Raw genomic sequence first — 12,046 nt, 5'->3', positions numbered from 1 at the left:
GAGTGACTTGATGCGAGTGGTGACTAGCAACACTGGGTATACCAAAAGGCCCAGAGAGGGCTTTCTTATTTCTTTTCGTGCCATGGCCACAGCTTGTAGCACTGCCATGTCGTTTGGCATTGTTGATTGTGACAGCATTCTGAACTCAGTGTGTGCATTTAGTTGAAATGTTAACCGAATATAGCTGTTGCATGTTAAAAACACTTTAACCAGACACAGCACAAGCTAGTAATACAATATTGAAATGGCACATTTGCTTTTACTCCTTGCCCCTGCAGCAAGGTGCTGGACATCTTGCGGTCTCAGGAGCAATCACGAAACCTCCACGAGGACTTCCATCATCAGGTAAGCACACTCGAGAAATGTTCTTATATGTGCCGACATTTAGTATGCGTCATCAAGTGGGCAGTAAAGAAAATGAAAAATCGAATTAAGGCAAAAGTAAACACAGGAAAGCATACAGGAAGACACATTATACAGACTTTCCACAATATTTATTTGTGATTCTAAGCATGTATAGAGGCATGCAGAGGTGACATGTTGAGGAAATAAAAAAAAATACCGCTAGTCAATGGCCCCATGATTAAAAAAAAAGAACACACATTTAGCTTGCTTCTGCAGAGATTCTTGATGGTGGTAATAGGTAGCACACCAGTCAAGCTGCTTTTACAGACAATGAAATAACATGAAAACACTCTGAGTTTGTTCACCACTGCTAAATTGTGACACCGGTTGTCACATTACAGACTGTGGGAAAATTAAGTCAAGGTTAGTGAGGTCTTCGTTACCAAAAAATCATAGTGTAGTACAGTGTTGGTTGTTGTCATATTTAATCTCAAGTACTTTCTGAGAATGCGACGTACTGATGTATTATAGTATTGGCACCTTTCTCGTAAGAGGCAGTTTCTGGCCTACTAATGGAGATTCTATTTCCACCCTTTGCTTTTTGGAAATACAGGTGATAGTGTCATTTACAGAATGGAACAAAACATGTGTTGTGCATGCAAATTCTACCTGTCTTGAAATATCAAGCACCCTCTCATTAATATCACTGAGAATGCAGTACTGATAACTCGCACTAAGGGAGCACCAGTGAACAGGCAAACTTTTGTGAGATTCCCTGCCGATGTGTTTTAAGCTGTCAGTGAATTTGCCCTTGCGATGCCATTTGCTAGTCTCCTGGTTAGCTCAGTTGCCAACTGAAGGCCTTCGAAGGGCATTGGTCCTGGCTTCAATATTAGGATCAGGACCAATTTTTCGGCAACTACGAAGCTTTGAGAAATCTATATGGATTTTCTTATGGCTTGATGGCTTATAAAAATCTATATGGATTTTCTTATGGCTTGATGGCTTAAAAATGTTAGCTTTCTTATGGCTTGATGGCTTATAAAAACGTTAGTCAATTTTCTAGGCTTGTGCAAATAGTGAATTTTATAATCTTGTGCGAATATTCTAACGAATAGTAGAGTATTCGACATGAACGAATAGGTATATACTAAACCGCATGTAACCGCCAGTAAAGGTGGTTTCACTGTAGTATAGCTGTGCTAAGCCGTGAAAGCACTTAATCAGGGGAATATTGCTTTGCCGCGAAGCAGCACTTCAAATTTAAAGGGCACTGCAACACTTTTTGAGTATGGTTAGATAACGCTGCCGATCGGTAGTTGAGGCTACCGAGAACACGCGAACTGAATATTATAGCGGAGCACGTGACCTGTAATTCAAATAAATGTTTAAAGTCATAAAAATTGCTTTTTTCTCTCGGTAAATGACTTCACAATGTCGAAAATCGCTTGTCACAGCCATTGTACCAGTCATTGGCTGATTTGAGCATGGGGCGCTCGGTCGTTGCTGGGGCCGCTGCAGGTGGTCGCGACATGTCCACACGTACGTGCGCGGTCGCACTGGAAAACCGTGTATTCAAAGAAAAAAAAGAGAGAAAAAGTGCTCAAGGTCACGACGCACACGTGACGTATTTTCTTTCACTATGCCATCTCTCCCGACATTGCTTCAAGCGCTTTCATCGGGACGAGAAGAGAGAACGCAATTGCAGCATGTGGAAAATTTTTGACTCCGCTCATACTGGACAGATTCTAAAATTTTTGTGGCGGTTAATTCATAAGGCTATAGGCTTCCCTACTGAATTCATTCCATGGCTACTTCAAAAACTGTTTCAGGGTCCTTTCAAGTAAACATATTATCCTCAAATCGATTGATCATTTTTTAAGCTTAAAAGCTTTTTTTGCCGGCTTATACACTCTAGCTGTAATGAACAACTTTACGTATTTTAGAGGTTATCACTTGCATTCTACCGAAAGTCAAGTCCTGCTACTTCTGAAAGTTGTCTTGACTTCCTTCGAATGGAAAAAAAAAATAACGAAAGCTCTTGCATAAAGGCCTTTTTTTAAAAAAAAACGAACATATTGCAGGTTAATGTATGCCCATTTTTCTTTATACGTTATATATTCTATTCGGATTCCACTCGAAATTATTCCACCAAAATCACTATTTGCTTCGAACCTGAAATTCACTATTCATACAAGCCTAGAATTTTAGGTTCGAAGCGTATTCAAAGCGAATAGTGATTTTGGTCTAATAATTTCGAATAGTATATATGACATGCAATGAATAATGGGCATATTTATCATGACCTAAGTAACCTGCACAATATTTTTTTTTATATTAAAATAAGGCCTCTATGCAAATCTTTCTTTCTTTTTTTTTTTTTTAGTTCAAGCGAAGTCAAGACAACTTTGAGTAGTAGCAGAATTTGACTTTCGGCAGGATGAAAGTCAAAGCCTGTAAAATACGTAACATTTTAAAATGTATTATATCTAGAGCAAATAAGCCGTCATAAGCTTTTAAGCTTAACAAAATGAATTGATTTGAGGGCAATATGTTCATTTTAAGTGGCCCTGCAACACTTTTTCAAGTAGCCATGAGATGGATTCACTAAAGAGCCTATTATCTCATAAATTCACCACCGCTAAAGTTTTTAGAATCCATCCAGTACAAGCGGAGTTGCAAAGATATTTCACACGCTGCAGTTGCATATGGAGGGATTTTCCTTTAGTGCGAGGCGAAATACGGAAATAGGAAGGGATTGACAGGACAGGGCGTTACAAGCAACATGTTTATTTTCGAACACCAAGCCACTTTTAAGCCATAATCGTCAGGCAGACAGATAAGCACGTGTATTCACTGAGATAACTGCATGGTTATGATATATCTTTCATATGCATCACCAACTAGCCCACATTGCAAGTCTCATCGGCTGCAATTTCATTCTCTTCTCGTTCTGACACTGGTGCTGGAAACCAAGCAGGAAGGAATGGCACAGCAAAAGAAAATGTCACATGCACCTCGTGACCATGAGCACCTCTTTTTTCTTCTATTATGCGGCTTTTCGACGTGATCGCGCGTGCCGGCGTGGACACGTCACGACCTCCCCGCTGCGGCCCCAGTGACGATCGGGCGCGTCATGTTCAAATCAGCCAATGGCTGCTGCAATGACTGTCACGAGCGATTTCTGAGCTTGTGGTGTCATTTACCGAGAGAAGAGAGCGATTTTCAGCTGGCGTTGAGATTATGTTGTGAATTTCAGGACGCGTGCTGCGCTATAGTATTTGGCTCACGTTGACTACGGATCGGGAGCCTTTTCTAACCATGCTCTAAAAGTGTTGAAGGGCCCCTTTAAATTTGAAGGGGGGGCTTCGCAGCAAATTTCCCCTGGTTGGTTGCTTTCACAGCTCAGCACTACGACACTGCTGTAAAACTACCTTTACAAGTCGTTAAATGCGGACTAATATACAGCAATTCATTCATTGCGAATACTTCGAACTTACAATAATTTAAATTCAAATCGAAAAGAATTCAAATACTGTACTATTCTTTAGAATATTCAAAGCATTCAAATATTCGCACAAGCTTGCAATTTTCCTTTCCTAACCCTTCCACCACTTTGCGAGGTTTCGCAAAACAGATTTGCAACATTCAGGGACACCATTGTATATTGGCCATTCCATTTGAAAAAGCGCTTCAGTGTGATCTTATTATTCACACAACAGAGCTAAAAACAGCGCAGCTGCCTTGAAGCTCGCTGCTGAATTGCCCGCACAGCTAGCGCTCTAGCCATGCTTCAAGGCTAGCATAGACGCACTGCATTACATTGATTACGAGCCGTCTCACAACCTCCCTGTCATCATAATCTGCTGTAGCTGCCTGTGATGATGAAATGTGTAAATGGTCCCATAAAGAAAACAATACTCTAATGTAAACATGGTTGCTAAAAAGATTATTGACAAACATAACATACGAGCTGCAATACAGTTATGTGTGCCTGACAATTGAGACGCCAGTCATGCAAGTGCCCATGTCCCATTCTATAAGACTTGACATTGAAACTTCACTGATAATTTCAAGCTTACAGTGAGCATTTTCATGAAACAATCCTAGAAAGAAAAATAAAATCGACGAATTTTATGGCACAGGGTAAAGCCACTTTTTGAGCTGTGCAACTTCAGTTTTGCTGTGCACCAGCTGCGTAAACATCTCAAGTATCCGAAATTTCGGAGGCCAGGTAGGCTGCATTTGTGTGGTGACATCAATGTTGGTTGACCGTGCAGCTGGAGCGCTCTGAGGATGGCTTCTCGGTGGTGGCCGACTACCTAGGCCGGGGCTTGTTCCAGCGGCTTACGCTTTTGGCACCAGCCACAGCAGCAGCAGCAGGCCCAGCAGCAGCAGAATTGAGGGCAGCCAGGTCCTGATGAGAGCCCATGTGCTGTGTGTAGTAAAAAGTGTGCCCATATCACTACGTGGGATTTCTCCAGGTTGAACACAGCCAGGCGCTTTATCAGCAGCTGTGCTATGTGGCTCTGCGGTGCCGTCACACGTAGAAGTCTGGCTTCGTTTGTGTGTTGTTATTTACAAATTAAAGATGGTGCTGTCACAAACAAAAGCAAGCACCACATTTTTATTCAGTGGTTAAGGTGTATTTGACCAGTTGTTTCTTGTGTTTGCCATGGTGGACCAGTGGTTACTCTGCTCAGCTGCCGTGAGGCTTAGGTCGAACTCATGACCAATGACTGCAACTGGGTGTTTCATGCGAATGAGCAGTTTCTCAATGTAAAGCATAGCATAATGTTACATGTCTTGCAGTAAACTCACATATTTTGCAACTCTTGCATTTTTTTTCAAGTTCCCATCCTGATGAACTGGTGCTGAAATGTAAAATGAGACAGCTAGAGGCAGATAGCAAAGCTTATTGATGTTCCAGGGTAGTTTTCATCGTCACTGCTGTCTGAGTCTGGCCAAACCGCAGTATTTTCGGTCTCACTGCAGCTCGTTAGATCAGGTGTAATCTAACAGGAATGCAATGATTTGCTATTTTTTGAAGCATGTATGCGCATGCACGCTTTTAGCGTCGAAAATTTTTGCTTTCCACTTGAAGAATCTGGCAACTTTGGCATAAAGAAATTGAAGCCACATGGGAAGAAAAAAAAAAACTACATAAGGAAAAAAGCTTTTTTCTTTCATGATCGATGGTGCAGCGTGTCCATGAACAATGCCAAATGTGTCGAAAGCGGCTATTCAAACAATTCAATCACAGCAATTGAAATCGTGGGACCTCCATTCACAGTGATCGGAGGTTACGCGTAAGTGCTCTCGCAATAATAAAGTTGCTCTCAAATGTAATGCCTGATGGATGCTTCACTTGCCGCCTCTGCACACAGACTTCAGCTTTGGCAGAGGTGGAACAGCTGCACCATTGTGCGCCAAACTTATTTACTTGTGCCATCCTTGGCCGAACCACCTATGCTGTGCCAAACTCGCTTAAGAGCGCTTCAACGTGCCGCAGCATTCAAATTTAGCCACAAAACGTGAAAACCATCAAGCCCCGTGCCCAAAAGCGCCTTAATAAAACATCGTTTCAGTTTCGTGAAAGCTGTGATCGCTCCAGCAGCAGTCGTGAACTATGATTCTAAGGGTGTGGTCGCGATCGCTAAGCGCGCATGCCGTCACGGCAGGCATCGGCATGTATGTTTGTGAACACTTCTATGTGCTGCGCTTTCAACGCAAAGAGACTGCCAAAGGAGCATTTCTTCTTAGCATGACAGTATTGCTTACACCAACATTTTATTGAATTGTACAATATTGTTAAAGAGTTGGCTGCCAGCCTTGCAATATTTTTTGCTATCGCATTCATTGTTTCGCTCTTCCGATGAACAAAAATTTTTTGTTTTTATAACTTGATGGCAGTGTTCAGAAAAGGAAAAAAAGGATGACATACAGTAACTGTGCTCAAAAGAAGAAAAGGTGGTGTCTAACTCTCGGATCAGCCAAGCAAAGACCGGTGCATAGGACTGTTCATCCGTTGTATTCTCATTAATTGGGCACTGTGCTCCATTATACAGGGCTTGTCAACCCGGCGGTTGACGCTGGCACGTTCAGGTTTTATAGAATGGGCAGACGCACATAGCTAAAAATGTCACAGTTGCACCGCAAGGGTTAAGCAACGAATGAGATAGCAACAAATTGTAATGTTATACAAAGTGAGGCTGGCTGCCAACGCTTTTGAATACATTCTTGCCTAACTCACGCAGAGAATATGGCTACTTCAGGAAGAGCAACACTTCTTGCGGATTCTTTTCGCGATGCGGGCAATGAGAGTGAAGTACGTAGAAGCGTGTGGGAGCCTCGCGCTTATGGCTTCCGAGCAAGCCGTGCACGCCAGAGATTGCAGCCACGTCCTTAGAAGCAATTTTCTCAGTTGTTGCTCAAGTGCTACCCCCCCCCCCCCTCATTTCCCTCGCTTCTTTTTATGCTCTTTCAAGACTGGCGGAGTGCTTCTTCTCTGCTTCGACAATAGGCCTCCCGGGAGGGGAAGATGCTATCGCATGTAGCTTCCTAGCAACGCAGATGGGCCGGATTGTTCAATCTCTGCTTCAGCCGTGCTTGTTGCCCCCACTCACGTGCTTTTACCTAAGAATGAAACGTGATGCACTGGGGTATGCTATCAATTTGTATTTATATGAGACATGGCAGCAATGGCGAAAAACCGCCGAGTGCCCACATAGTTCCAATCGCAATAATAAGGCTATTACACACTTTAGAGGAGTGTTTGAAAAATGCAGCACTGGACGAATATTGCTTTACAAGTGCTGCGTAACAGGCCTACATTTGCCCTGAATGTTTTGACTTGACTGCTCTAAACTCGCTGAAAAAGACCTTTCTGCGGCTCCAAGCCTACTACAAAACGTCTTTCTGGCTGCTACAAAGGGCACTTTTTCGTGCTCCCAAGACTGCTCCGAAACCCATGTACTCTGTTCCACCCCTGCTTTGGAGATGCACACACACAAAAAGCAGCAGAAAAAGAGGGTGTCTTTGGACTTTATTCTTGCCTCTGGGCCCTATCGATGCGTTGTGCACTTTATTTTAACGGGTCCTGAACCAGCCCTCCTTCTCGGAGAAAAGACAGAGTGGAAAGCATACACTTCTGTGGAAAGGTCAGCCAAATCTTTCAGTTGTGTGTGGCATGAAAAAATCGTAAGTGGAGCCTCAAGCGCACCCTTTTTTCAGGACCATCAGACAAGAGATTGCTGCTTTCAGCCGATAGCTGACAAACCTAGGGCAGCATTTGCATCCGATGCACTTTATGCAATAAGGTGCAATCATGTGCAGGACAACACATTCTATAATGAGCTAAATTAATAGTAGCAACACTAGCACACACTGGAACAGTAACAGATAGGCCACATCTTTTGACGCATGCTACAGGTCACGATGCACACACACGATGTAGCTTTTCCCCCCGTTTAGTGCGACAAATCCTTCAGTCATGTTCGTATTTTACAAATTCAAAAAAAAAAAAATTGTAGCAATCGATTTGTGAGGCATTAACCTGTCATACTGAGGTCAATTGGTGATTAGTTAGAAAGGTAATTCAGGGCAACTTTAAATTGTCACATTACCAATATACAACTTATACCGATAACTATTACCGATGTTGTTATAGTGCGTAAAGTGGTTTTTTTTTTTTATTGGTACCTCAAGGGTCCCGAGGGACATTACATGAGGGGTGGGTATCATAAGTAAAGAGAAAACGATAAACAATATAACAATGAAATTAAACAATGCAATATAAAATGCAATGCAAACAATATAACAATGCAATTCACATGCGTATTGGTGGTTTCGCTCAGAGGCAAGTGCTAACCTGACGTATTTGGCATGCAGCGGCATCATGACTGCCAGTTTGACCATGTTCCACCGTGTGCTGCTACCGTACTGCATCAGGTTGAGGCAGCGGGCCACGTGCGAGTGGCAGTTGTCGCAGAACAGATTGTGCTGCATGGGCAAAGAAAAAAAAAGCTCTGCAACAATTTTTCCTGGCCCGACAATGGCCCCTTTGATTATGGCACAGACTCGAATGAAAACCAGGGCCCTCCTTCAATGTCAAATCACAAGAAGTAAACAGCTTCGAAGCAGGGCGTGCACACTAACAGTGTTCAAAAGCACGCCCTACAAAGACCAGCAGTATAACTGGACCTCACTATTTAGTACAAATTTGATTACGGTACTTTAATCGTAAACAATTTTTGTTTCTACTATAGTTATTGTTTAATATAAATGACTAAATGCCCTCCAAGTTCGCTGTCTGATTCTTGGTATGGGTCATAGAACTAACGATTAAAATAGCATACCATGCTCACAACCTTCTTTTGCAACGTGACGTGTATTTCGGACCTTTTTGGTCAGGTCCCTGAGTAGATATTTTCCATTGCACTACAACATTTTTGTGAATCTACTGCCACACTAGCTTTGGTGTTTATGGGAGCTCAACGTGTCGGGAAGAGTGAACAATGGCCATAGCCCTGCCCTCTGTCAACTACTACTTATACTCTTAATTGCACAAGTTCAACTAAAAAAGATGTATCATTGTGCCGTTTCAGTGCAAAGAGCCCACCTTGAGACAACGTAACAAGTGTATGAAGTTGTCAGCGACGTGTCCTGTGTGTCTACAGGAAATTCCGCTTGCCTGGTCTCATAGCGCCTACTTGCTAGAGCGTTCAGTGCAAACAACACCCAATTACTAATATGTATATTGCAAGCTCAAATATTGCAACGAACTGAATTCTAAATTAAACAGTGTACATTGTGTTGCTAAAGTCGAAGTTTGCATCGTGTGAGAAGCTGTACTGGGTGGTAGCTTTCTTCTCCACACACAATATGTGATGCAGGTCACAACAAAGACACATCCACTTTGAGGCATGTTCTTCACCTTTTTCCACCAGAGAAGTACATAAAGTGTTACCGAGGTATCTTAATTTGTGACATTTCTAATATTTCACTAAAACATATTTTTTTATAGAAGTACACTTGGCAAAACAAACTGTTTAAACTCTGAGAATTTAGTGCTGCACAGCTCTGCTATTGATTTCCTTGGAAGGGCCACATCAAAAGATAGCAGTGCCCAAGTTTCAGTTATAATACACCTTTGTAAACATTAAAACTTACTGATTGTTTCCCAAAAAACATTGTCAATTTATTAAGGTTCCCATGTTAAGTGTAAAGCAGCTATGTAAAATTCCGAGCTTTTTGATTGTTGCCAGTAATGTGCAGACTTTGGTGGAGTTATGTATTGGAATTTTATATAAATATTTGTCATATTTTGCACCATAAATTTATAGATTAAGTATTGGTGTTTTGAATGGAAGTAAAGCAGCATTAGTGCTACGAATCTCTTTGAAAATTCTCAGGTGAAAGTTGAAAAAAAAAGCATAGCAATAGGTAATAACAAAATGAGATCTTCATTAGAAGTACTGAGAGTGGAACTATATGAAATTATACAGGAAACCCTCCACTTCGCAAACGTGCAAGCAGGTATGTGCCCTTTGTAGAGCACCTCAGTTTTCATTGTTTCCACTGAGCACTTAATTCCCTATCTCTCCCCACCCCATTCCTGAGATCTCGAAGCAATAATAGCTGATTTAGGGGGCCTCTCAAAACCTAATTATTTTCAAGTGTTGGGCTCATTCAGCTTTTCCTGTGCATAATTAGCACAAAATTTTCCTGGTCATAATTAGCAAAGAGTTTCATGCACTAGATGCTATTTTATGCAATAGCTCCTGTCAAAGTTTCACGTTGGACTTCCTCATATTTGACAAGTTCCCAAATATGACTAAAAATTGAGCCTTCATTTCACACGGACTTACTAGCAGCAGTGCTTAACAGGTTGTAAACAAAGCTGTTGATCGATCCTTATAGATTTCCATAGGTGCATTAAGGTGGAAATTGGAACTCTCATCACATAAGCGTGCAGCATTATGTTTTTTCTTCAGCAATTTTATTTAGAGCAATTTATTGCTTCCAGGTAATAGGTCTTCCTCCTGCTGTTCTCACAAACTGGTGGCAATGCAATGAATGCAAATTTCCCAAAGAAAATTAAAAAAAAAAATATGTGTTTAGTTGAGTACCAAGTTTAGACCAAACAAATAAAATAAGTACTCTTATCTACTTACATTACTTCATGCCAACAATCCTTTCAATGAGCTTGCCTTGGTAAATTTTCTTTGAACAGGCTTTACATGATTGGGTTGACCAAACTTCCACTGACTCTACTCTGGGCTTAAATTAAGCCGCAAACATAGCCGTGCAAGATTTTGAGCTACATGATCAGGTCCACTACTAAGCTGCAATACAAAGCATGAAGCTATACCTAAGCATGGCAGTGAAGCACAATGTGTTTCATTGTTGATGGTGACCTATAAGATTTGTGAGCAGCTGACGGAACACTTTTTCCCTTTGTTAACAATCTTGGCCACAGCGCATCTTAATTTAACAAGGCTTTTCGGCAGACATTCTATCTTTCAAAGGCAAAAAGATCGGCATTGCTCTCATAAGCATAACTTAGAGCATGCCCACCATGTGACCCCTGTACTCCTCGGAGCCTTCAGTAACGCCCCTGTCCCAGCCCTGCACTCCGTCTCTGGCTTTGCTGGGATCCAGCATCCAGTACCTGCACCAGACATGTTTCAATCACATGCCTCTCACTTCAGCATGCGGAGGCTTACTTTGTAGGCCGGCCAAAGGCCATGTGGTCCTCCTGCAAGGAATTCAAACACAGTAAGTGATCCTCACGGTACTTCTTTCGACTTTTCCTTCGACTTACAACAAAGAATTCAAAAACAGTAAGCAATGTCCACAGTACTCGCTTCTTAGACTTACAGATACGAAGTAGGGTCCTGCAAAGTCCCGTATAACACCACTGGACATGCAGATGCCCATGTGCCCAATCAAGGGACAAAGCCACCTGCACAGTGACGAAGACTGGTTATACTGGATCGGTGGTAATACTACTCCCCCCCCCCCCCACCACAAAAAAAAAAAAAAACTATTTCCGTTTCATGATAAAAACTGAATGGGAGGATTATCATGCTTCAAGGGTGCACAGAAAAAATGCTCTGTTATAGAATGACTGAAGTGGCGTCTTGTGCAAAGCAGATAAAAATCGCTTGCGGCTTCAGTGATGAGAAAATCTGGGCGAGTCATTGATGCATAGTGAATCGCTGCGCCACAATCGAGATCAGTAAGATAAGTACACGCAAGGCGATGACTTACAACCAGTTTATTTTTTATAAGTCAGTCCCTCGTGTGTCCTTTTTATCCTCGTCCCGACGGTTGCACTGCGGTTCACTACGGCTGCTATCTAGATAAAACTGAGTATTCTAGCGTAAAATCATACAGCAGTAGTTCTTCCAAGAACACGAAAGTCTCACGAGCAACAAGAACAAACATGACTGAGTTGAATGTATGACGAGCTTGGCGCGCGAACTCTCCAAGAGAAACCCACGCTTTACGATGACCTTACAGCGACGCTCGTCCAGAAGCGAGCTTGATTGACAGTGTGTCGCCTACATGACTACGACAGCGTTAGCGCGCGATTGACAGTTTACGTAACTGAAACCAACTCACGTCAGACAAGGAATCGGTGTCCATACGATACAGAATGGAAAGCGGTCGCGGCTGAAATCAATCGAGGGTCTCG

General features: G+C 42.2%; 2 protein-coding genes across 2 annotated transcripts in view; one reads left to right on the top strand and one right to left on the bottom strand.

The window, feature by feature from the left end:
- Positions 1-4,982, top strand: part of Vps11 (vacuolar protein sorting 11) — a 46,501-nt gene extending 41,519 nt beyond the window's left edge. Inside the window, exons 23-24 of the mRNA XM_075888889.1 lie at positions 279-345; positions 4,626-4,982. Coding sequence (XP_075745004.1) covers positions 279-345; positions 4,626-4,766 — 208 coding nt within the window. The 3' untranslated portion in view covers positions 4,767-4,982. The remainder of the gene's footprint in view (positions 1-278; positions 346-4,625) is intronic.
- Positions 4,983-7,604: 2,622 nt separating this feature from the next.
- LOC119163911 (transmembrane protein 222) lies at positions 7,605-11,286 on the bottom strand. The gene is made up of 5 exons (XM_075887661.1): positions 11,227-11,286; positions 11,073-11,104; positions 10,924-11,017; positions 8,216-8,346; positions 7,605-7,650 (listed from the first exon to the last, which is right to left on the bottom strand). The coding sequence occupies exons 1-5, from the start codon at positions 11,284-11,286 to the stop codon at positions 7,605-7,607; spliced, it is 363 nt and encodes a 120-aa protein (XP_075743776.1).
- Positions 11,287-12,046: the final 760 nt, after the last annotated feature.

This window comes from Rhipicephalus microplus, chromosome 3, assembly GCF_043290135.1.
Source record: "Rhipicephalus microplus isolate Deutch F79 chromosome 3, USDA_Rmic, whole genome shotgun sequence".
Taxonomy (NCBI): Eukaryota; Metazoa; Arthropoda; class Arachnida; order Ixodida; family Ixodidae; genus Rhipicephalus; species Rhipicephalus microplus.
The sequence above is the reverse complement of the archived record's forward strand: the minus strand, read 5'-3'. Positions and strand labels throughout refer to the sequence as shown.

What these genes read in the sequence shown, in the direction of transcription:
- LOC119163911 (XM_075887661.1), bottom strand. Translation starts at nt 11,286, where the DNA reads ATGGGCATCTGCATGTCCAGTGGTGTTATACGGGACTTTGCAGGACCC. An exon ending in CAGGACCCTACTTCGTATCT is followed by an intron (nt 11,105 to 11,226) that starts GTAAGTCTAAGA and finishes AATTCCTTGCAG; the next exon opens with GAGGACCACATGGCCTTTGG. An exon ending in CTGCATGCCAAATACGTCAG is followed by an intron (nt 7,651 to 8,215) that starts GTTAGCACTTGC and finishes TATTGCATAAAG; the next exon opens with TGCATCGGATGCAAATGCTG.